The 26,927-nt window shown below is 40.8% G+C and overlaps 1 protein-coding gene across 1 annotated transcript in view; it reads left to right on the top strand.

Annotated features, from left to right (window-relative positions):
- Window positions 1-709: 709 nt before the first annotated feature.
- Window positions 710-26,927, top strand: part of HPSE2 (heparanase 2 (inactive)) — a 267,375-nt gene continuing 241,157 nt past the window's right edge. The window contains exons 1-2 of the mRNA XM_075215955.1: window positions 710-1,046; window positions 5,203-5,354. Of these exons, the coding sequence (XP_075072056.1) occupies window positions 763-1,046; window positions 5,203-5,354 (436 nt within the window). The 5' untranslated portion in view covers window positions 710-762. The remainder of the gene's footprint in view (window positions 1,047-5,202; window positions 5,355-26,927) is intronic.

The raw sequence follows: 26,927 nt of genomic DNA, 5'->3' as shown, positions 1-26,927 counted from the left end.
ATTATATAATGCATATGGTAAAAGCAGCACACACACACACACACACACACACACACACATATATATATATATATATATATATATATATATATATATTTTATATATATATATATATATATATATATATATATATATACTACAATATATCAACAGAGTATGAACACAATATACAGTAAGATGAACGATAAATATAGACAAGACACATACAAGTGAAGAAGAGCACAAAATATAATGTATACATAACTGCAGAAAAACACACTATCATCATCATATCTAAGTTCACTCAGGTGCGTATATATTATGAAAACCATTAAACATCCACACTGTCATAGTGTTAGCGCTTTGTATATCTTGCACACAAGTGTAAAGGGCAGGGTACGGGCAGACAGTATGAACGAATCACAGTGTAGGAGAGCTCTGCGTATTCTGTACAGATTGTGAGACTTGTTACTTTGTTTCTCGCATCAGCCGCTTTGTAACGGTTTTAGCGCCGGGGTGCATGGGGTTAAAGATTCACCTTACCTTTCAGCAGTAGAAGTGGATGAGTCTGCAGCATGAATCTCTTAAATGGGCGGTGCTGGGTTACTGGGACTCTTGGCCCAAGCTGCTTAAAGGCTGGTCAGGGGCGTGGGTTTTCCCTCCAGCAGCACCAAAACATAGCAAAAAGGGCTCTCTGACATGCACTTGAGATAAGGACAATTAGTTTCCCAGTGAGTCTCTTCGCTTTGATAACGGTCCGTGCACAAGACAACTGCAATCAAAATGTTCCCCCACTGTACGATGCTCCCATCACTCCCCTGCTCTCATCTTCTTGATGTGTACCTGGTGGTTAACATAATGATGATCATCATGACCAATGTCTCGTCTTCCCCCCAAATTGGGGAACGGAGAGTTTTCCCTGTGCCCAGGTCTCCAGGTGTGAGAGGAAGGACTTTGATTCTCCTTGATGTTAATACCAAGAACCCTATCAGGACTGTTAGTGAGAACTTCCTCTCTGTTCAGCTGGACCCCTCTATCATCCGTGACGGCTGGCTGGACTTTCTAAGGTAAGCCCCAAAGTTTGAGTGTAATATTTATCCATAGAAAAGAACTGCTCATGTCATGCTATGAAACTGATACTCCATTTCCAAACCATTTCACAAGGTTTTTTTTCTATTCTCCTTTTTAAGCATGTTCTAATGGAGAAGAGAACTGGTTTCCATTAAGATGCACATGTTTGCAATGTAAAAAGCATTTCAGAAATTTATCAGTTATGACTGAAGAAAACTCTTCTGCCTGCACATACCCAACAATTGGGCGTCTTGGCTTTTTAATGTAACTTTGCACGACATGGTGACTTTGGAAGATTCTGGGTCACATAGCTGCTCAATACATTTGACACTATGACTTTTATAAGCATATTTTTCTACAGGAATTAGAATCTTTTGACTTCCACATACCGCACAGACTACTCATAACTCCAAATCCTGTCTTCTCTCTGGCTCTACAAATAAATATAAGAAGCCAAAATATATTCACAGTGTACTGCAAACCATGTGAACTGTAAAACCTGTTTAAAACTACGTTGATAATTAAACAAACTCTGGTATATAAAATATCATACATCAAACAACACAATGTGGTCTCAGCTATTACTAGACCTTGAGCACTGCAGTTCAAAATGTATTAGCAGAATCCTTTCATTTACCCTGATCCATAAATTGCTGGATTACTTTCCAATTACCAGACTTTGTTTGCAGATGGTATGTTATGTTAACTCTAGAATTGTATTTAGATGCTTTGCTGCACATTAAAGAAATGATTTGAACATTACAGTTAATTAATCTCTTTTTAAGACACTGCATTTTGTTTTATGTTATTTATTTGTGTGATCATAATTAAATATTTATATATTATATATTTTGCCTAAATATTCATGTACAGCAATCATTTCATGTATACTAACAATAATTCTACATAATGATTTTTAATTTTATTTATGAAAAAGTTTACAAAAATAATGTTTTTTTTTTGGGTTTTTTTACGTGTTAAAAAGTGATTTAAATGTAAAAATTCCCTTTAAGATAAGTTATTTGTAACATATACAATAGTATCCAATAACTAAAAAAAAAATACAAAACATTTGATCTGAGTGACAAATGGCGACCTTATACCAGTCCCCAGTTGTGTTTTACTCACCCCGATAGATAACAGATCAGAAGAAACTTTGTAGAACCCATTGTGGCATTTGTGATGCCAGGTTCTATCTGTGGTGACACAGTAGGTGTTGTAACTTCACAAAACTCCTACCTGTCATAGAATAACCCTAACTGTTTGTCCTAAATGTTAACAAAACATATATCTGTTTAGAAACTCACAGGGAGGTTATGGTTTAGTGATGCAATCATTCTAACACATGTACAGTAAGTGGCAAGGGTTATCCTTACCTCTAAATATCTCTGTATACCTCTAAATCAGAATTTATTGGTCTAGATATTAAAATAGAAATGTATACACACACACATATATATATATATATATATATATATATATATATATATATATATATATACACACATATATGTGTATATATATATATATATATATATATATATATATACATACACACACACACATATATATGTGTGTGTGTGTGTATATATATATATATATATATATACATGTAATATATATATATATAAGTATTACAATGCCTAAATTAAATTACTCCATTTGTTTGGATGCCATCAACACAAAGTGGTAAAAAGTTTTGGTCCAGTAAGCGAACTCATACAGAGGACAGTGCAAAAACATTTCTGTCATATCTATCTTTTTTATATAGACTCAGAAGTAGTTACAGCTAAGATTTCCTTCATCGCTTAATAAATGGAAGTTCTAATGGTAGATGAGAAGTATACACACACAATATTGAGACTTTATACATATATAATAACAATAAATGAGTGTAATATTGTAAGTCAACATTAAAATTTGTAATCGAAAAGTAGCGACACTTCTGGTGCAGTTAACTGCAATTGTCCAGATTTTATAGCAGTACAAAATGTGATAGACCTAATGGCACTGAAAAGTGATATAAGTGATGTATTCCTGGGGATGAGATTTATGCCAGAAGGTACCAGCTAGAAGCACAGATTGCTAGTTGTTAGGTGCTGCATTGAATCTGTTATTTGCTACATTAAAGGGCAGTTCTTGCATGATTGGTACTTGGGGCCATTTTTAACATTGTGTCTCCTTAGATATTTTAATGTAACAATTTATTACAAATAAAATATTATTGTATTCATTTATTTCTCTACTGACAAGTTTTATTCATTTATTAAGTACTGACAATTTTATGAAAAATTCCCAAAGCCTATCATTTGACACATTTTTATGGTCTATAAAAGTTGGTCCAGATCTGAAATAGAAGTAGCAACAGAGGGGGTTTGGAATTATAAGTAAGGGATTTTCAACGGTGCTCAATGTTAATGCAATAAAAATCTTAGTGCAACACTCTTTTGTGAATTACTGTCATGACAGGATTGGGTCTTAAACTTAATGACCTCTACTTTGTTTCTTACTGATGGGTGAAGGTTTGATTTACTGACGGTAAATGAACTGACAGTTGACAACACTATCATCTGTACATGGTTTTAACGTTCTGGGTTGCTCTTATTCCGTGGTGCATTTTCACAAATTGATGCTTTGATATTTCCATAATGTTTTGTCTCTACATTGGTTCTGTTGTAGAATGCATAGAACATTAGTATCATGGAGCTACATTGTACAGTATGTTTAATGAAAAATAATCATGTTTATAAGTAAGTCATATTTATGTATGAATATCAATAATTGGAAATTATACGCCTAATCAGGGATTGATTTATTTTCCTTGCTGGGAGCACACATTGCACAAGTTAGAACCTCAGTTCCTATCTTATCCAGTGCTTCCTTCTTACATTAATAATTTGCAAAACTTTCATTTACTAATATTTCTGAAAATCTGCAGAGCATTGTGTCGCTGTAACATAACTATTGCTTACATTTATAAATAATATACCTTCCCTGCCTTCTCTTACTCAGAAAGTAGCAATATGTTAGGACCACTTTACTTACTGAAAACCTGAAACAGCTTTGGACATTTGTTCCTTCAAAATACTTCTTATATGAAGTTAGTTCCTTCTTGATTAGACAGCTGTCTGTAATTTTACAGGTGCTGCATGTGACTGCATGATTTTGGAAACTGCTTTAGTTCCCCATAGAAGCTTCATTTGAACTCAGTTGTTATTTACACAAAAGTGTATATAGTAGCTATTATATTTAGTATATTTGTGTATGTTAGTGTGGCAAAGGTCCTAGTTAAAGACTCAAATGTCTCCTTGTATACGTAAACTAAGACCTTCACTATTTTAATCATATGCAGTGCTGTTTCCTCTTCATTTATGTATATATATATTATTGTACTACTGTATATGCCACATGCACAATTACCTTCATGATTAATAAATCCTAAACACCATTACTATTTATATTCTAATATGTGATTTTGTATGCATAACTGGGTGTGTTATCTTACATGAAATTGTTGGCTCCATGTAGATCTCTCTTGTTACATGCAAAGTAATTTATATAATCTCTAAATATATTTATTAACCCACAAAAATGTATTACATCCCCATACTTATAGAACATTTGATTCCTTAAGCAGACTCAATTCTCACAAATCCTCACAAATGATTACTTAGAAAGAATTAGTTTGTACCCAGTACTTGTATCTTGCCCCTAATTTCTGCTTCTCAGTGAGGGAACTAGGAGCTACCTAGTAACTGAGGCGATGTTCTAAGTGAGAGGCTGCATGTATAAGGGTGAAAAGAATCATGGGAATATCAGATATTACAAACGATTACTGGCAATCAAATAACAATTTTATTGTGCTCTAAATAATACATATACAGGATTTGCCTTGTGTTATTTCTAAAAGACCATGCACAGGAAACTGCAGCTGCCCTGGGCAACATAAGATCAATCATAACAGTCCTGATTGCGTAACTTTTGAAGGCCACGTAGAACATCTTTTCCTATTACTAAGTAGAGTAAAATAAATAAAGAATAACTAGATTGTTATCTAACTGTATGTAGTTGGTTAATAGGTGTTGTGTGATATAGCGTACTTAGAGCTCTAAGTTCTATTATTTCATAGAATGTAATTTTTTGGCTCCCCAGTTCCAAAAGGCTTGTGACTCTCGCCCGAGGTCTGGCCCCAGCTTACCTGAGGTTTGGTGGCAGAAGAACAGATTTTCTACAGTTCCAGAACATCAAGAACCCAGCAAAGAGAGGACCCGGGCCTGACAACTATCTGAAAAACTATGAGGATGGTAAGAACCAGCATCCCGTACAGACCAAACTCCTGTCAGTACAGACCAGAAATAGAACTAGCCTATCTAGCAGATAACATCACAAGTAACATGAAAAACATATGCTCATACTGTATTTCTATGTAAAATAGTTTGTGCCTTGAATACAACACATCCCACAGGCTGAGACACTTTGCTGTACCATACTCATTTACCTGAGCATCATCAGGTATGCATACAATTAATAAATAATATAGTAAATCAACCTATCCTTGTCAGCAATCTGTAGGTTGCCAGTTGCTAAAAAATAAAAACAACTAATAATCAAATAAAAAAAAAGTGTTATTATGAAATTTACTAACATTATCGGGTTTGTAAGAACAGAAAGCTTCAGCACCCCTTCTTTATGTGCCCTCAGTTACCCCCAGGCTCGTTGTTGGCACAAATGTAAATAAGAATATATTTATTCCATTATAATACATGTTGATATATGTATACATTCCTGTAAATAATATCTATATAAACAGTGAGTTCTGATTTATTCGCTTGTAATTAGTGAGTTCCGTCATTTCTTCAGCGCTCATTTGGAAAATTTGAGTATTATAAAGACCCACCAATCGGCCTAGAGACTTATGCTGTTATATGGTTACAGAACTCCTCGGCCCTATAGGTTAGGACACTACTGTAGATATAATACCATCCATAAACTAACAGCGTTCCAGATGGACATTTTAGAATGTTGCCATTTTCTAACCAAGAAATTGTAGCATACTAAAGTGAGGCTGCACTCAAGTCACCGTAACGTTAAAGTTAATGGTGAACGCTATTTCTGTTTTGCCAAAGTGATTCTGCTACCAAAGTCCACACAGTCCTTATTTATACAGATATTTTTTTGTAAGACTATTATCTGTTACTGTACTGAAAGTATTTATTTCAATTATTGCATAAAGATAATTGACTGAGTTACACCCTTATTTTGAACCATATTAAATTACAGCTTCGATGTTTCAAACATCTTATGTTTTGGCTTTCCTTGTATGTTATTTTTTTTGCCTCTTTCTAAGAGATCTCAGCTTTCTAGTTTTGCTTTAACTTTACGTATTCTTTTTCTCTGTGAGAGATGGCTTATTTGTAGTGTTGCTGCACTGGTTAAGGAAAGTAGCAAGCTCTCATTATGAACCTTTCCACAGAACTTGTTAGTAGGGCTCTGAAGTTTTCATCACCTAAATGTGGAACAGAGCTTCAGCAATAGTGTCTGGGAGAGCAGGGGAAGTGCACATGTGGTGTGTATTTAGGGATCAGTAAATCAAAAAAGGTGTGTTAGGGACTATTTCCTGCCCCACAAATATAGAATTATTGTTTACTACAAAAATCCCTTCAAATTTATTGCAGGTTTCCTCAAGGTATAACAACCACAAATTATCTGTCCACACTTCCAATCTGCTAAGGGTCATACTGAAATCAATCTCATAGGTTTAAGTGCTGAAGCAAATACATATTTTCTTTTTCATTTTGACAGCTAAATCCGGCTAGACGCAGAGCTTTAAAGCTTAGATTAACTGCTCCCAGGTTTGTGCAGCTCATCTACAGTATTTAAATCTAGGATTCACCTGCTCATGTTCGGCACAGAGGAGGTAATTTATGAACGTCATAAAGACCACTCGGCAATGCAACCCACTGTACAAATTCATTCACGCAAACGCACCTAGTTTTTTGGCCAGACCTTTACGTTTGTGGAGCAACATGGCAGCATTTGCAGAGGAATAGAAGTTTTCATAGAGAAAGGGGGGGATGGGTGGAGTATGGATGAATCACACTGGTGAGCATTGTTTGGGTTACCAGTGTAGATTTCAGTTTGTAAAGCAGAATTTTTGTAATGAAATGAAAGGGTGTAGAGGGCACATTTTCACTGCCATTTGCACTCCACAAAATGACTTGATTTTTGCACCAACTGAGAGCTATATTTTTAGGAGACAAAACACATCTACCGAGTGTGCTGTGTAAATAAAATTATTGAGCAATGTGCTCCCCCTTCCCGCAATATCGTATCCAGCACAAGCATTCAATAGCTTAAGCTAGTTTTCACTTTATCAGGGAGACCACAAGTGAGGGTCCCCTGACGTACTGATAACCAGCCGCAGGTTGGTCAGCACAGGGTGGTGCCGCCCATGGGAGGAAGATTAAAAAACAAAAATCGAGTCCCCTTACTAACCGCCTGCTGGACCATTTGGGCTTTGGTTTTTAACAAATAGTAATTTTCTAGCCACACAGCCCTTTAGACCAAAAAAGTTACAAAAATACACGTATATAATTTCAAATAAACCATAGTTGAATAAATTAATCCTATCCTTAAATCAAAGGATTTTATTTAATAAAATATTTTCATCCGCTATTATCTATGTTGGAAATAAAGAACTCAGAAATATCCCCAAACACATATTACTAACACCTGCCATTAAATGATCAAAGCTGGGACTCCCCGTCACTGCCACCCAATCCCAAGCATTTACCCACTCTGGCTGCTAGTGATTGGCTGGTGCCGAAGGGAAATCCCAGTTATAATCATTTTACCTTGGTTACTTATAGTGAGCTGGTGGTCTTTTTTATAGGAAATTTTCAGGGCGTTTATGTTGTTTACAGGTTTGTAGCATTGGGCTGTTACAGTATATGCGTTAGACGAAGAGGTGCATTACTTAGTGCCAGGGCCGGATTAACCCGAGGTCTAACTGGGCTATAGTCCAGGGGCCTCGGGCATCCAGGGGGCCCTTCAAACTCCTCAGCAGCATTATTGATCGGTCGGGGGCGGGGGATGCTGCTGAGTACTGTCAGTGCAGTCCTCCGTCCCGGCGCGCTGTAGTCTGCTTACTGAGGATATCTCGCGAGAGTTCATGAACTCTCGCGAGATCTCCTCAGTAAGGAGCTTACAGCGCGCCGGGACGGAGGACTGCACTGACAGGTAAGTGCTTGGGGGGGTCCTCGCGGGGGGTGGGGGGCGGCGGACGGCTCACATTGGGGGCCTCGCGGGGAATGGAGGGCCCCTTAGCCCAGGGGCCTCCATTCCCTTAATCCGGCCCTGCTTAGTGCACTCCGAGGACTCTAATAAAAAGCTCCACACACAAAATTGACGTAGAAATAACAGAAGAAGATGAGACAGTGAATAAATCGTCAGTGATATATATTTACCTGTTTGCAAGTAGAGACAGGAAGAGAGCAGAGAAGAAAATGCATCAAAGATATTCATATAGTTATCAGAATATTTGCAAATTGCTTTTAATTATCAGTAAACAATCACCGAAGATATGATTCAAGTATTTATATACAACAGAAATTGTGCAAGAAGCTGCATATGAATTATTTACAGTGTCATTACAGTCAATTGCCTAACAAAAGTTGTAGGTAAAAACCATCTCAGTTTTATTATTTATTCCTCACAGTTTATATGAGGAAATATGCTGAACATTTTGCTGAAAGTTATGTTTAATCCCTAGAGAAGTGTGATGTGTGTCCAGGGACAGAGACCCTTATCTCACAGTCACACAGAGCCTCCATTTTAATTGTAACCAACTATCACCTCAGAGACATCCTCCATGTTGTGGTTATCACATCAGAGTCATTCTCCATCTTGTGGTTGGCATCCATATTTCCTCATATGTTACTGTTGGGAGTTACTTAAGCCAAGAAAAGTAAGAATGAACTGAGCAATAGTTTAAGTTAAAAACGGAAAACATTTTATCTATTGAATGAGATGGGGATGTGCTACTGTGCAGCTCCTGAAGAATTTTCCACGTTTCCACATATTAAGGTTCACTTTTATTTGTGGAGGTTGCTCCCAAGTGAAGAGAAGAGGTGAGTACGTTGAAGTGCACTGGGTGGATGATCGTAGTGCACCCATGCAAAACCAATGTGATTTTGGGTATGTATTATGTGCGCTTTTTAAATGAGATCCAGAGTTTATTAACTAATTAACTTGCCAAAAACATTATATTATTGTATATACATTATACAAAAAGCAAAACCCTGCAGTACTCAACCACTTGTGTGTATGATCTAGAGATGGTCAGGCTCGGTTTTCTGAAAACCGAGCCTACCCAAACTTAGGGGATCCGAGTAGGCTCGCATTGTTGCCTTGTCGGATCTCGCGGGTCTTGAATTCCATAAGTACCTCATTCCCCCGGAGATCCAGAGCCATTGCTCACACAGAAACAGGGGTAGCAGTGTTCTTGTAACTTTCCATCCTCCAGTGACATTGCTCACACAGAAACAGGGGTAGCATTGTTCTTGTCACTCTCCAGTCTTCAGTGCCATTGCTCATACAGAAACAGGAGGGGTAGCAGTGTTCTTGTCACTTGACAAAAATTGACTGGAAATGACTGGAAATTAATGTTATTGATGTTAATAATAACGTAGGAACAAAAAAAGACCCAAATTTTGTGATCTTAGCAAAGAAATAGGGATTTTAGAAAAAATATAAGGATCCAAAACCAAAACACTCGAGGGCGGTTTTGCCAAAACCAAAACATGAAGTTAATCCAGATCCAAATCCAAAACCAAAACATGGGGGTCAGTGAACATCTCTAGTGAACATCTCTAGTTAAAATCACTCTTATAACAATGCACTAGAATTTAAATAGTAAATGTATGCCTGTAGAGTAAAATATAATAGAATATATTTTTAGGGTATATATTTTGAACAAAAATATGCAAGCTAGCCTGTAAAGGTATTTACATTAGAGATGCTGAGACTCGGTTCCCAGAAAACCGAACACATCCGAACCTAGCAGATCTGAGTAGCGAGCCAAGCCGACTCGGTACTTTCGTGTGCCCTCAGAATTGAAAACGAGGCAAATCATCATTGTTAAGTCGTCGTATCTTGCGAGTTTTGGATTCTATTGTACCACCCTCCACAGTGATACAGCGCCATTTTGCAGAGGGACACAGAAGAGGTAGCACAGTTTTTGGCAGTCTGTAGCAGTTGGGCAGCGTCATAGGTAGAATAGAAAGAGGAGGGGTAGCAGTGTTCTTCAAAGCCTCCATTTCTAATTGTCATTGCTGAAATAAAATTAATAGGTCTGGCAGGCTTGGTCTTCTAAGTCTGCAGTCCCATAATGTACAGTGTTATATAGGTAACACACAAAGAGGAGAGCTCCATTGCTCCATTGCTAATTGTCATTGCTGAAATACAAATACTAGGGCTGGCAGGCTTGATGTAAATCTGCAGTCACATTGTACTGTGTTATATACACATAAAGAGGAGAGCTCCATTGCTCCATTGCTAATTGTCATTGCTGAAATTCAAATACTAGGGCTGGCAGGCTTGTTCTTCTGAATTTGCAGTCAAATTGTACGCTGTTATATAGGTAACACACAAACAGGAGATCTCCATTGCTAATTGTCATTGCTGAAATACAAATACTTGAGCTGACAGGCTTGGTCTTCTGAATTTGCAGTCAAATTGTACAGTGTTATATAGGTTACACACAAAGAGGAGCGCTCCATTGCTCCATTGCTAATTGTCATTGCTGAAATACAAATACTATAGCTGGTAGGCTTGGTCTTCTGAATTTGCAGTCAAATTGTACGGTGTTATATAGGTTGCACACAAAGAGGAGAGCTCCATTGCTCCATTGCTAATTGTCATTGCTGAAATACAAATACTAGGGCAGGCAGGTTTTGTCTTCTGAATTTGCAGTCAGAGTGTACTGTGTTATCAAAATGGATTCACAGCGGTACACAGAAGAGCAGGAGCACCAAGCAGCTGCTGGCACCAGTCATGATGATAGTAATCCCTCTACGTCATCTGGTAAAGCCTAAGTTAAAGTACATAGTTTTTGTAAGTTAGGGAAACCAAAATTTTAAAAAACACCCTTCACCTTGGTCAAGAAACAACGACCTGTGATCCAGGCAAAGTTATCTGCAGAAAATAAAAATGCCAACATGCAATTCTACACACGCCTTTCTCTATTAGTGCTAGTTCTGTAACTGTCACTGAAGCATCTTCTTGTAAGGTCAGTCGTGACCAAGCAAGACCTTGTCATTCGGACACCAAAAGTGGTGTCCAAATACTTTTACGTGTAAAAGCCGAGCTGGAAGAAAACAATAAATCATTAGATTAAAATATATGTTTAGATTCAGAAATGACACAAATCCCTGAGGAGAGTCTATCCACAAGTGCTATGTGTAATCCTGACCGTTCTGATATTGTACCCATAAAGAAGGCCCCTTTCTGCAGATGTGTCTGAACAGCCCAAGTGTAGCCGGTGATACACAAATTGAGGATGCCACTTTGGAATTGCAACAGGATGAGGGGAATATTTGTGTAGCTGACGAGGGCGCTAATGAGGATGTTGATGAGGATGAGGTTGTTTGTGTAAGTCCTGCACCTGTGGAAGCAGTTCTTGCACGTGATAAGAAGAAGGCCATTGTCATGCCTGGACATAAGACCAAAAAATCCACCTCTTATGTGTGGAATTATTTTTACCCAAATCCTGACAACAGTTATCTAGCCATTTGTAGCGTTCATAAAGCCACAGTCATTAGAGGTAGGGACCTTAACCATCTAGGAAGCTCATCCATGTTATGCCATTTGAAGTGAGTTCACGGCAAGCTGTTGGGAAAATCAGAAACTTATGCTAAAAAAAATAACAGCAAGCAGTCCATCATCAGCTGGGTCCCTTCTCTCAGTTACACCCCGACGCCTGCAATATACACCCACAACACCGTCCTCATCAATATCCTCAGTAGTGATCGGAGTTAGTCCTGCATCCAAGTTGATAAGGCTATATGAATCCTCCACTATCCTGGATTCCTCAGAAGAATTCTTGAGCGTTAGTTCCGCTGCTGCTGCTGGGGGTTAATCTTCATCCCAGAAGCAGACCAAGAAGAAGACTACTAGTAGTTTGCAACAATTGACTGTTAAACAATCCTTTGCAAGAGGAGGCAAGTATGAAAGCTGTCACCAAGTCACAAAGCGGATCACAGACGCCATGACGACTATGCTAGTATTAGATCTGGGTATCCACTATTAATGAAGCTGGTTTTAGACAGTTACTTGAGGTCTTGTGTCCCTGTTACCAATTTCCATCACGTCACCATTTCTCTAGAAAAGCTATTCCTCACCTCTACCAGAAGGTTCGTAAAAATATAATTATTGGGCTACAAAATGGCATTCTTCCCACTGTACACTTAACCACAGATATGTGGACAAGCGGAACTGGGCAAACTAAAGATTATATGAATGTGACAGCCCACTGGGTTTGTGATTCGCCTTCACCAGCAGGAACAGCAGCAGCATGTACCCAAGTACATCACATTTGTCAGAAGCAGGCTACTCTGTGTTTCACCGGCTTCACTAAGAGGCATACAGCTGACAATCTATTACAAAAAGTAAGGGATGTCATTGCAATATGGCTTATCCCGCTTGGACTCTCCTCAGGATATGTCATTTCTGATAACGCCACCAATATTGTGAGAGCATTACAGCTGGGCGAATTCCATCACATTCCCTGTTTTGCTCACACAATAAACTTGGTGGTGTAGAGCTTTTTAAAAAATGACAGGGATGTTCAGGAGATGCTGTCTGTGGCCCGTAAAATATCTGGACATTTCCGACATTCGGCAACAGCATGTAGGAGATGGCAGCAGCTACAAGAGCAATTTAATTTGCCCTGCCACTAACTGAAGCAAGAGGTGGTGACAGGGTTGAATTCCACCCTGTTTATGCTTCTGGCATGGAGGAACAGCGAAAAGCCATTCACGCTTCCTCCACAAGCCATGACATTGGAAAAGGAGGGGGGATGTATTTTACTCAAGTGCAGTGGAGAATTCTTTCCGTGTTGTGCAAGTTGCTGAAACCATTCAAAGTAGTCACCTGTGAAGTGAGTTCAGACACTGCTAGCTTGAGTCAAGTGATTCCCTTAATTAGACTTTTGGAAAAGAAGCTTGAGAAACTGAAGGAGGAGATGAAACAAAGCAATTACACTAAGTATGTCGAAGTGGTAGATCAAGTACTTTATTCGCTTCGCTAGGATCCAAGAGTTATTATTATTATCCTTTATTTGTTAGGCGCCACAAGAGTTCTGCAGCGCCGTACACAGCACAAACAGACGACTAAACAGGGTGAAAGATTATGAACAATAAACAAAAAATACCAAAACCTCAGAAACTCCAGGCAGGCTAATTCAGTAAAGACGGAGCAGAAGAACAGGTATGGAGGCAAGAGGGAAGAGTGCCCTGATCAAACGATCTTACATCCTAAGGGAGAGTAAACAGAACTCAGGCACAAAGGGGGCCAGTTGAAGTAAGTGGGGAGAGAACAGGGGGCAGGGAGGAGAGAGGGGAGAGTAGGCGGAGGAGATGAGGGGGTTAGGTGGAAGGTTGATCGGCTTTGAGGAACAGGGGATTTTTAAGTGCCCGCTTGAAGGAGTACAGATTAGGAGAAAGACGGATGGAGTGAGGGAGGTCGTTCCAGTGAAGGGGGGCTGCACGGGAGAAGTCTTGGATTCTGGAGTGGGAAGAGGTGATCAGAGTGAAGGAGAGGCGACGGTCATTGGCCAAGCGCAGGGAGCGGACAGGAGTGTGAATGGAGAGGAGGTTAGAGATATAGGGGGCAGTAGACTGGGAGAGAGCCTTGTAAGTGATGGTCAGGAGTTTGAAAAGGATTCTGTAGCGGATGGGGAGCCAGTGTAGGGCAAGGCAGAGAGGGGAGGCAGAGGAGGAGCGGCGATAAAGGAAGATGAGTCTTGCAGCCATATTGAGTATAGAGTGAAGGGGGGCGAGATGGGAGAGGGGGAGGCCGGTAAGGAGGCTGGAGATGATGAGTGCGTGGATGATAGTTTTGGTGGCATCTTGAGAGAGGAAGGACCGAATGCGGGCAATGTTGCGTAGCTGGAAGCCACAGGCTTGAGCAAGGGATTGAATGTGGGGGGTGAAGGAGAGAGAGGAGTCGAGGGTAGCGCTGAGGCAGCAGAGTTGGGTAACAGAGGAGATGGTGATGTTTTTAACAGTGATAGAGAGGTCATGGTGGGAGGTGAGTCTAGACAATGAGTTCTGTTTTAGAGATGTTAATTTTGAGTAAGCACGAGGACATCAAGGAGGAGATGGCAGAGAGGCAGTCAGATACATGAGAGAGGAGGGTGGAGGAAAGATCGGGCGAGGAGATGTAGAGTTGAATGTCATCAGCATAAAGGTGATACTGAAGACCAAAGGAGGAGATGAGAGCACCAAGGGAGGAGGTATAGAGCGAAAAGAGTAGAGAGATGAGAACAGAGCCCTGAGGGAGAGGGGAGGTGGTGGAGGAAGAACCAGAGAAGGAGCGGTTAGCGAAGTATGAGGTGAACCAGATGAGCACTGATCGAGAAAGACCAAGAGAGAGAAATGTTTGTAGCAGGAGGGGGTGATCCACGGTCCGCAGAGAGGTCGAGGAGGATGAGCAGGTTGAAGTGACCCCTGGATTTGGCTAAAAGTAGATTTTTAGTAACTTTGGCCAGGGCAGTTTCAGTGGAGTGGAGGGGGCGGTAACCTGATTGGAGATGGTCTAGGAGGGAGTTGTCCGAGAGGTGTCTGGTGAGGCGGCTACAGACAATCCTCTGAAGTAATTTGGAGGCAAAGGGGAGAAATGACATAGAGGGATAATTAGCAAGAGAGGTGGGGTCAAGATTAGGTTTTTTGAGGATGGGGGAGATAAGAGCGTGTCAAAATGAGGAGGGGAAAACACCAGAGGCAAGTGATAGGTTGAAAAGATGTGCAAGGTAAGAGCAGGCAGTGGGAGAGAGAGAGTGAAGGAGGTGAGAGGGGATGGGATCAAGAGGACAGGTAGAGGGTGGAGAGGAAAGTATGAGGGAGCGAACGTCTTCACCTGACGTGGGGCAGAAGGAGCACCAGGGTTGGTTGTTAGAGGGAGAAGAAAGGGATGAGGGAGGAGAGAGATGGATGGGAGGGGGAGATGTTCAGTCTGATGGCCTTAATTTTGGAAGATAAAAAGGTGGAGAAGTCAGAAGCGGAGAGGGAAGACTGGACAGGAGGGGGGGGGGGGAGAGGAAGGAGTTGAAGGTGGCTAAGAGGTGGCGGGGTTTGGAGGACTGAGAAGAAATCAGGGTCTTGAAGAAGGATTGTTTGGCCAGGGAGAGGGCAGAACAAAATGAGGTGAGCATGAATTTAAAGTGAAGGAAGTCGGCCAGGGAGCGAGATTTCCTCCAGAGGCGTTCAGCAGTGCGAGAGCACTTTTGGAGGAAGCTGGTGAGTTTGGAGTTCCAGGGTTGGGCTATGAGGCGGTGCTGGCGGATAGAAGAGGCCGGGGCAAAAACATCCAGGGCACTAGAGAGGGAGAGGTTGTAGAGAGAGGACGCTTGGACAGGGCAGACCAGGGAGGGAAGAGGTTAAAGGAGAGTTTTGAGAGAGGAGGAGAAAGAGGTAGGGTTAATAGCATCAAGGTTGCGCCTAGTGAAGGTAGCTTTAGGCGAGGTGGGAGCAGGGGAGGAGGACACAGTGAAGGAGAGGAGATGGTGGTCAGAGAGTATGAAGGGAGAGTTGGATAAGTCAGTGAGATCGCAGAGATGAGAGAAGAGTAGGTCCAGGGAGTGACCAAGACACTGGGCAGGGGAAGAGATCCATTGAGTGATGCCTAGGGAGGTGGAAAGGTTGAGAAGTTTGATGGTGGCAGGGTCAGAGCAGTTGTTAATAGGGATGTTGAAGTCGCCAAGTATGATAGAGGGAAGGTCGGAGGAATGGTAGTGGGGGAGCCAGGTAGTGAATTTGTCAAGGAAAAGGGAGGTGGGGCTGGGGGAACGGTAGATGACAGAGTTTCGGAGGTGGATGGGGGAGAAGAGACAGATGGAGTGTACTTCAAAGGAGGAGAAAGAGAGGGAAGTTACAGTGGTAATGACCCGAAAAGTGCAGTTAGGGGATAGGAGGAGGCCCACTCTGCCACCCGGACACCCATCCGGTCTGGTGGAGTGGGCGAAGGAGAGGCCCCCATAGGAGAGAGCTGCAGGTGAGACGGTGTCAGAAGAAGTGAGCCAGGTTTCAGTGACGGTGAGAAAGTTAAGAAAGTTGGAGATAAAGAGGTCATGGTTGGTGGAGAGTTTGTTACGGACGGACCTGGAGTTCCAGAGGGCACACGAGAAGAGGAGGGAGGGAAGTGGTGAGATGTGGATGAGGTTGTCAGGGTTGATGGAGCGAGGGGGAGGGTGAGAGATGGGCCCATGAGGTTGGTGAGGGGAGAGGATGGGTATAGGAAATGAGCGGGGCGGCATTGTAAATATGTAACAGTAAATATGTAAAAGAGTAAATAGTAAAATAGTAAATAACTAAGTAAATAAGTATAAAGTAAGTAAAACAGTAAATAAGAAGATAAGAGCAATGGAACAGAGTAGAACAGCGGAGTAAAACACAGAGTAAAACAGAGAGGCAGTGGTAAAAACAAAATAAAGTGAAGTAAAAATTAAGATAAAGGTTAAGAGAAACTGTGGTAAATTGAAATGAAACATGGGTAATAGCAGCAATGGAGGGCTACAGACAGCCGGTACCAGGCATGGAGGAAGGAGAACCCAGGAACAGGTGAGTTGAGACAGATCATCGGTAGTCGCAGGAGCAGGTACTTCGATGGTGGTCGAGGGGTCCAGAGTTCAGGTGGGCCAGAGATGAGGTAGGGTCCAAAGGTAGAGTCTGAAGATAAGGTAGGGCCAGGGAACAGGAGGGCCAGGTGGGTGAAAGTGAGTAGGAGTCAGGAGGCCAGGGTCATCAGAGGAGGCACAATAGAAGGCACAAAAGTCGAAGTACCAGGCACATCAGAGGAGGGTGGACAGCAGGTGCGGGCGTCACAGTAGGGGGAGAACATCAGGGCTCCCAGGGCAGGAGGGCAGGCAGGCAGGCATGGTGCAGCCATCACAGCTGCAAAGGGAATTGAAGAGTTGCAGACCAAGGGGAGAGCAGCAGAGGCTCGTCTGAAGAGAGCAGGCGATGAGGGGCAGCCGAGTCCTGGGAGTGAGAGGCGAAGTGCAGTGAGTCGTTGAGCGGCAGCTGAATCCTCCCGACTGGAAGTAGGCCACAGTGTGGAGACAATTAGCACCCGAGACCGGGGATGGAGCTGGAAGTAGGACGCAGTTGTGGGCAGGCAGGAAGGGAGAAGAAATCGCCGGGCAGATGGACAGGAGTCCTCGGGAATTGGTGGTTCAGGGCCAAAGAATGCTGGAGGAAGACACAGGATTGCTGGAGGAGAGCCAGGCAGGAGATGGACCCCACGCAGCTAGGCCGGAGCTGGGGACTCGAGTGGATGAATCGCCGGAGGCAGAATCACCGGCGGTCAGATCAGCTGGATACAAGGCAAGTGGAGGCAGCAGGGCAACGGATCAGAGCCGGGGGCAACACCATTAGAATTTGGGGCCCAGGGATAGGCCCCAGTGGAGAGCACACCCAGCATGTCTGTGCAGCTGTGAGTACAGTAGTAACATTATCAAAATCTTGATATTGGATCACTACATTTTGGCGACTGTGCTTGATCCTCGGTTTAAGAGCTATGTCTTCTCTTTGATTCCAACTGACCTAGATCTGAAGAGATGCAAGGAGCTCCTGGTGAGCAAGATCACAGCTCAAGTGTTACGTGACATGACGGTGTCTCTTCCTTCAGTATCTCACTCAACTGCTGCTAGGAAAAACTTAGCTTTCCCAAGAGACCCAGGGATGATGCAGATGACTCAGCACAAAATTTTGACATCTGGTCTGGTCTAAAACCCAAGGACAATTCCGTCTTGCACCACTTTAAATTTCAGCTTCCACTGTGTGCCAATGTTACCTACATGTGCTACATACTATTGTGTGCTTAGCAAAAATCCACCTGATCCTACTATCAACTATCAACATTTAAAGAATGGTGGAGGATTATTTTTAATTTTTTTGAACAGTATAAAGACAACAGTTTTATTAACAAAGAACAATGTTGCTTGCAGAAGTAATGTAAGCATGGATATCTAAATAGACGTGCTGCTGTTTCATCAAGTGCTTGTAATCTGCACTTTACATCAAAGGTACCTAACTATATTATAATTTTGTGGAAATTGGGGCTGATTCGAACCTCAGTGATGAACTTGATTTTTGCTGGGAATTACAGTGGCTCTTTTTAGTACATTGTCTGGCACCCTGGATTGTTTTGGGTCTGATGAAAAGCATGCATCCCGGGTGGGTGGGGGGGCTAGAATTACCACAGTTAAGAAACGGGTGGAGCGATCAAATGAACCATAACTGGTTTCATGATCCAAGTACAATTCCATTTTGCGCCACTTTTCTTTTCTGCCACTGCTGTGTGCCGATGTTTCTTAGATGTGCTAGGAACTGCCGTGTGTTTTGAGTCATTGCTCTATTGCTTAGTATCCAGACAGGTTGCTGCAGTATTTGTCCGAAAGTGTATGAAAATAATATTGTAACAAATTGACTGCAAATGACTTGAATTTAGTGTTATTGAGGTTAATAATAATGTAGGAACAAAAAAAAGAGCAAATTTATGTGATTTTAGCATATTTTAGCAATTATCTAAAAAATACAGATCCAAAACCAAAACACACAAGGGCAGTTTTGCCAAAGCCAAAACACAAGTTAATCCAGATCCAAAACCAGAACACGGTTCAGTGAACATCTCTAATTTACATACTACATCCCTATATATATATATATATATATATATATATATATATATATATATATATATATAAGAAGACATTTGTTTGTTTGTTGGCGAATATCTTCCACAGCTCTCAAGGTAAAGCTGACAAATCTTACATAGTTATTTAGTATCGAAAAAGTAGCCTATTAGACCACATACCGACAATATGACAAAGTGACAGAATGACAAATATCGAAAACATAATTTTTTGGCTGTAAACAATTGTTTAATTGCCGGAAGGAATCCTCGCAAAAACACAATGCAGCAAAGCAACAAATCTTATTTTCTAAATAACATTTTTGGTGTATTTACCAAATAATTTGCTACTATATAAAAACTGCTACATATTACAAATCGGACTTGCACAACGCCGGGTGACCCTGCTAGTGTTATCCTTATATGGGCATGGACCACACCTGCTAAATGAATGTAAATACTCTAATCCAGTGATGTGCATTCCCAGGTATTATATATTTTCAGAGTGTCAGTTATAAACCCAGACTACAGAGGTCAGTATGGGGGCCAGGATGGAGAGTAGGCATCTAGATAGCTAGCTGCCCCAGCAAAGTACATCTAAATGTAAAATGTTTTGCTTATTCCCATAGTTTTAAAAGATTCTACCTTTACCCTTACATATTAAAGGCTGATGATACCAATAAATCAGAGCAGGATTTATAGTTAAAAAAGCCTGTCCCTGAACCCTGGTGATTGTTCAAATTATTTTATTTTTATTATTTTCATTTGTTTTTCATTTTTGTTTAGAGTTTTTTTTCTTTTATACAAATACTTAACTTTTGTTTATTATTTCATGAGATGGGTTGGATTTCTTGAGGGTCTGGTAATGGCAGACTATCCACTAACTTGTGACGATACATAAAAAACTGGGCAAAGTGACTGTGGAGACCAATATCTCCCCAATGGTCTGGGCGGCCAGATCCCTATCCCTCCATAGCTGTGTGCACAGGATTGGCATTTGCCAAAGCTGCGAGCATAGCCTAGGGAGGACCATGCAGTCACATGAGGCTGTGAGTGCAACGTTGGGGAGAGGGGGGAGACTTAAGAAAAGGCAACTCCGAGATTACTCTTGGCAGCCCTGATTTCATGGATGGTACTGGATGAAATTAAGGGCTTTATGCACTAATGTACATAGAGCACATGGTGCATAGCAGCTCCATGTGTAATACTGAGGTATTACATATAACACAGTTCTGCTCCTATACGTCAGGGGTGGTAGAGGATATCAGCGCAGGAAGGAAGGGAAGGAGCAGCACAACTTGTTACATGGTAATGACTAATATCTTTAACAAGCTCTGCCCTAACTCCTCATCCAAGCACACCTCCAATGGAAAGCTCCGCAAAGCAGCGGTGTGAAGGCAAATATGGAGGAAAGAGTGGATTCCTTTGTAATTAGGATAGATCTGAAAAAAATCAGGAGGCATGGTAAAAAATAATGAGGCACCAGTTGTGCAAGGAAAAAAAGTAAAATCTCTCAACAAATGTGACCCTGCATATTTGTGGGTGTGGCTATGCAAAATTATTTTTGTGCTTGCATTCTTCTTAATTATATATGGGTATTCACAGCATAATAAAATCTTAATTATAATAATAAAGTCTTGGCATAGATTAGAAAGAGAGCAGACTCAGTCATCAACACTACTAAAAAGTTGCCAGACAAGTAAGTATTTTACATTAACCCCTATGGAGGGCCCCAAGATCCTTGTCTTTAAGCTTTTTAGAAATTTGTTAATAGATATGTCATTTTAAGCATACAACATGTTCATGTTTCATAGACACCCATGAACTCGCCTCGATACTCTAGATTATTATGAACTTTCCTAAAATGTAAATTATTTTCCATATGATACTCAAGTTGACAATTCACCAGAGTAACGGGTGGCAAAAATGTAGAGGGAGTACTAGTGTCCTTACAGGCTTTAAGAGAGAGACACAGTATGAAAAGTATGAAGGGATTATGAATGTGTAGGGTAATTCAAGATCATATGTAACAGGATTAACTGCTTCAAGAATTTAGGGATCTATGAATTTAGGACCTAACTTATCATAGAAGAAGTGAATTTGAATGTTTTTATAGGAAATCCTGCCATCTACTTGAATCTTAGGTTCTTGTCTCCCATGACAATCTGCAAACTTTTGCTTTGAAGAGGTGTATATTAAATTATTTTTAACCTCTTGAGAGGTGCCCAACTATGGGACAGAGAGAGAGAGAGAAAGAAAAAGAGGAAAATTAACAATATTTAGGATGTGTACCATGCACACAAAAATACAGTGAAGTTTCAGAAGATAACTTTTTTCATTCTACACCTCTTCTCTTGGGGCATTAATTTGCTCATTCGGTCTCCATTACCAACTCTATGCTGATGAAACCGAAATCTTTATCTTTTCCCCTGACCTCTCCCCTACGTATCTCTTGTAACCCACTGTCTTTCAACTATCTCCCCATGGATGTCCCAATGCTACCTAAAGCTCAACATATCCAAAACAGAGCTTGTTATCTTCCCTCCTACCTGACCACCTCCCATTAAATCTCCCTCACTATTAATAAAATCACTGTTTCCTCAGTCTCCCAAGCCTGCTGCCTTGGTGTCACACTTTATTAAGCTCTATGCTTTATTCCTCACATCCAGACTCTCTTCCAGTCCTGTCAATTCCATCTTAAAAACATTGCCAGCATATACCTTTTTCTTACTTGGCATGCTACCAAAACTCTTATTCATTCTCTCATCATCTCCCATATTGACTACTGCAACCTGCTATCTAGCATTCCCGACATCCATATATCCACACTTCAGTCCATCCTAAATGCTGCTGTAAGACTGATATTCCTCTCTCACCGCTCCACATCTGCTGCACCACTTTGCAAATGCCTACACTGACTCCCTGTATCCTCCAAAATCCATTTCAAATTACTCACCCATATCTACAATATAAACTCCCTCCCTTCCTCCCTCCTCTCTGACCTGCAACTTGTCTCATCTCTGATAACCACCTCTCACTCACATGCTGCTTCCCACTTATGGAATTCCCTGCTACGCCCAATCAGGCTTTCCCACAGCCTACAAATCTAAATCTCTTTTTAAAACTTACCCTTTCCCTGATGATACTGTTCACACTAATACACTCTTACAACTGCCCCAATCTCAACTCTAAGCCAAACTCGCTCCTCTTGTTTCAGCTGTGATCTCTTCCACTTAGAATGTAAGCTTTCTCATGAGCAGGGTCCTTCATACCCTTTGTTTTCATCTCTGCATTTATTTTGTCTGCATTGTATGTCCCTGTTATATGTATGTACTGTTTTCCCTACTGTACGGTGCTACGGAGCACTGTGGTGCCTTCATATCTATGATAATAATAATAAAAAAAATAAAAATAATAATGAGACATTGGAGGAATTATCATGAGTGAATTCTGCAGATGCTATAGGTGTTAGCCCCAATAAAATTTCTATAGCTGTATATAGATATAGAACATGGTAAAAATTGTTCCTGGGATTGATTAGTCCTTTTGGTCTGGCATTGGTATTTGTCTCCTGCATTAGTGGTAACCAGTCCAGGAGCTGATGTTTTTTTTTTGTATTGCATCTTTCATAAGATACGTTCACCTCAGAATCCTCAGAACGCAATTTTGAAGAATTATTCCACAAAATTGCATTCTTCTATAAATCAGGCCCCTGGTCTACAAATATCATGGGTAAATGTTTGGCAGAAGGTAAGTGAGATAAAGCAGCAAAGTGAAACATTTTACTGAAGTGTTCTACAATGGCCCAAATGGTGAATACTTTGCATACGGATAAATTGACAATAACTCTCATGTTACTTTAGGGATGGGCAAGTGTTGAGGCAAACCAAATGGAGCGCAGCAAAATTATGTCAAGCGCTTAGATCCCAAGCCTCATGTGACCCTTTATATTGCTTCTTGTAACTATTGTAGAAGGTTACTATACAGTCTATGAAAACTTGGGTGGCCAGCCAGATTTGACTCATGTATTTCTTTTAAGATTGATGAATGGAGAATAGCTGTAACATACATTCATTTAGACGGTTTGTCACATGGAGTCTCTGTTTGAGCTTGTAGAATTTAATTTGATAGATCTGGACTCAGAGCTGCAATTATTTTATCAGCAGGAAGGATATCAGATTAATCTTCTTTTTCATGCAAAAAACATATGAACCAGAGCACCAGGTTTGATATTTTTAGTTCCTTGTCTATAGTGATTTTAAACTTAATTTTCAAGAAAACAAAGGCCACCTATGTGGCCTGGAATTCAATTTTTTAGCTGATTCAATATACACTAAGTTTGTATGATCAGTATATAACATGACAGGCTGTAGAGCATTCTCTCACCAATGGCAAAACTGTTTAAAAGCCTATTTGACTGCTTGCAGTTCTAAGGAACATATGACCAATAATGCACCTTTCTTCTAGAAATTTGTTGAAATCAAAAAATATTTTGGTATCCACATATGTATTTCTTTGTTTGCAGTGGAATAAAACTTGAAAAGCAGAAAAAAAGTTGTAGCTGGACTGGACAAAATGATTGCCACCTTTTAGCAGTAGTTAGAAATATTTATATTCAAACAGGTGAATCAAACTCACCTTTGGTGAGCAGCACATGAATGCAATATAAAAATTGCACCTTAAGGGCCTCATTTAGAGTCGGACGCAATGTGCGTCTAAGACGTACATGCAAGAGCACGAGTGGGAGTGTGCCGCAGCTTTGTAGGGTATTGCGAGTGGCATGCAACCGCAATTGCATGCCACTCATAATACCCTACTGAGTTGCGACCAGTTCCAGCAGCTAGCTAACTACTTGCTCCACCTATTTCCTGCCGCACTTTTTCAGTCTTATTTCACGTGTGTTCCGTCTGCATCTTGATCCGTCTAGGGTTGTTTTTGCGGGTAGAAGTCCATAGTATCTAAATTATTCATGGTCACGCCTACATAACTCCGTGTTCCACCCTTTCCCTCGTACTGAGGCGCAAGTGTACACTGCGTCTGAAAAGCAGACAGAACTGATGCTTACTGCGCATGCACATCAGTGGAAATGTGCACAATGCGCCTGAAATGGACTTTGCATCCAACTGTCAATGAGGCCCTAAGTGAGCTTGAATAGATAAAATTACTTATTCTCCGGTTATGTGTCGCTTTTTTGTACTGCAAAAGGATGGAGAAAAGAAAGATAGCCAAAGAATTGTCTGAGGTCAAACAGAGGATTGTTGCCAACCAAGGACAATCCTAAGGCAACAAATCAATCTCCAGAGACCTTGATGCTTACATTTCCACCATACATAATGTTGGTAGGATGAATATGGGTGCAAGAGCAAACTTGATCGAAGATTGCAAACCAGGATTGTTCAAGTGGTGAAGAAAGCAACTCAATCGACTGCCAAATAGATTCAACCAAACCTTCGGACACAAGGTACGACAGTTTCAACTTGCACCATCCATTGTCAACTCAATGAAAGGGAGTTATATGGTAAGAGGCCCAGGAGAGCCCCACTGTGGAGAAAGAGAGACATAAGATAGCCCAACTGGAATTTGCCACCAGCACAAGGTCGGACTAACCTGGGAAGATTAAAGCTTTTTGTAAATCACATCATCCCTATGTTTACAGAAACCGAAACTAAGCTTTAAAAGAATAGAACACCTTCCCAACAGTCAACCAAGGAGGGGTTGCATCTTGCACTGGGTGCCTTGAAAGTATGTGCATGGCTTCATGAAATCTGGAGATTACCAGGCCAGTTAGCAGTGTAATGTTGAACCCAATGTCAAAAAAGCTGAGTGTTGTTAGGAATGCTGTCTACTTCTGCCATCTTAATCCCCAACAGCGTACTGGTAATTTGAGAATATAAAGAGGCAGACAGTATTCCTATCAGTCACAGTGCTGGATACTATATAATTTATAGTGGTTCTTCAATACAGTCCCCAGAGGTTTTGTTGTGACCTCACAATTATCCTGAAAGTTCCAGTGAGTGCAGAGTAAAACCTCCTTGTGGCCATATGCAGCCATGGTGGCAGCATTAAGAAACAATGCTGTAGAGCTCTCAGCCACAAGTCTATAATGCTGAAGCCAGAAATGTTAAATAAAAGTTAACGGCAAACCCCAATCATAATATTATCAGGGTTTCTTATTAATGGGGAACTGTGGTTTTAGACAGTATTGCATGCAGACATTGTTCAAATACTGCAGAGAGTTACTAGTTGGTGATTCATCACTGTGAGGTATGTTTATTGAGGCAAGCACATAAAAGAATACAATGCTCTAGGGCAGTCCTCTTGCTCCAAGATCACCTCCACATGAAGGCTCTGTTTTCCTTTCTGTGCTTGCATCAGTAAACATACCCTCATGGTACCTAAGGCTAGGTACACACTGAAGAATTTTCCGACCAACTTGCTATCTCAAACGATTGTACCTACGATTGAAGGTCCGATCAGTCTGGCGATTCATGTATACACACTGACACGATTTACCTTCAGATCTGTGCTCTTCATCTGATCCTTCATCTGGTCCTCTAGTCTTCAGAGAATGACAGCACAATATTCATTCATTCATCCTTGTCATATTGTCACACTGATTATTTAAAACACCTTGTTATAGTTATCCACATATCCTAACGAATTTCGTTAGCTTCTGTGACTCTGAAACAAAACATTCTATCTCAGAATGAACAAATTAATTTTTCCTTCTACAGCACTCTCTATATTTATTCACCGGGACATTCATCGCCAGCATTGACTGAAAAGAGCCCGACTCTGTAAACTCTATGGAGATCGTGAGCATGAGTGCATACACACTACATGACCAGTCAGTGATTGATCAGAAAATATTACACAGTACGACCGACCAAATGAGCCGACAATCGACACTTTGGAACGACTTTCAACCTTTAAACAATATTTCCTTTCAAGCATACTGTTGTTTTTTTTTCAGGGAAGAACCTGTTCCTGGGTGGCATCAGACACACAGAGAATTAGTTGTGGGTGTGCTCCTTTTTGGCACAGTAATTAAACAGTTTTCTCTGACGCTTTGGAACTCTAAAGGCCAGGAAACAATTTTAATGGTTCAATGATCCGATTCTCATAGTTCCTGGCTTTTGCGCTCAAGCAGTGGTGGATCCAGGAGAAGGGGCTTGCTGCCGACGGCTGCACACTATGTGCAGGTCCATTCGGCAGTGACAGGCAGGGACAGTGTGCTGCCTTAGATGTCAAAAAGGGGGCGGGCCTAAATTGTCCTCCCCCCTAAATTGCCCTGGGTAGAACTATTTTCTAGATCCGCCCTTGTGCTTCAGAGAGGTCCATCACTGACAGTCTGATTTTGGACCTGGTGCAGCATGCAAGCCTGTAAGTGGCACAGAAAATTAGAGTCTGCTTCACTTGCCAGAGCACAACCTTTTGACCACTATTTGACCAGACCTGATTTTAGATTTTTTTTTAGGAGAAATAATAATTTACAGCTGCAGATGATCTGTGGATGATAGAAATATAAATATTTCTTCTAATTTTTTTCTTGTTATTTTTAACCTTTAATTCAATTTTAGGATAATCTATGTTTATCTCAAGCATTTTTACATTTTAATGCTGTATCGTGAGCTTCATACAGAAGTTTATACCAGCATTTTGTAGCTGATAACTGTCCAGCTAGGAGTTTCTATTCCCACTTTTATATTGTGTGTTGCCTTTTGCTAAGTAGTGTGTGCTGCATATGATATCCACTTACACATCAGCAAAGTGTGCCTGGAAATAGGAATACTGGCAATGATCCCTTTTTTAATAACATTCCTCCTGAGCTTTCAAACCTTTTGTGCAATATTATAGTACATGAGATGAATGTGCTGCCAGCCTTCAATTCAGAACATTTCTAAAAAAAAAATATAGTACATGTACAATTTCTGTTTAAAAGGGTTCTCAAACCACAAAATAAAGTT

This window comes from Mixophyes fleayi, chromosome 6, assembly GCF_038048845.1.
Source record: "Mixophyes fleayi isolate aMixFle1 chromosome 6, aMixFle1.hap1, whole genome shotgun sequence".
In the NCBI taxonomy this organism is placed as follows: domain Eukaryota; kingdom Metazoa; phylum Chordata; class Amphibia; order Anura; family Limnodynastidae; genus Mixophyes; species Mixophyes fleayi.
This window is presented reverse-complemented; position numbering and strand designations above follow the sequence as displayed.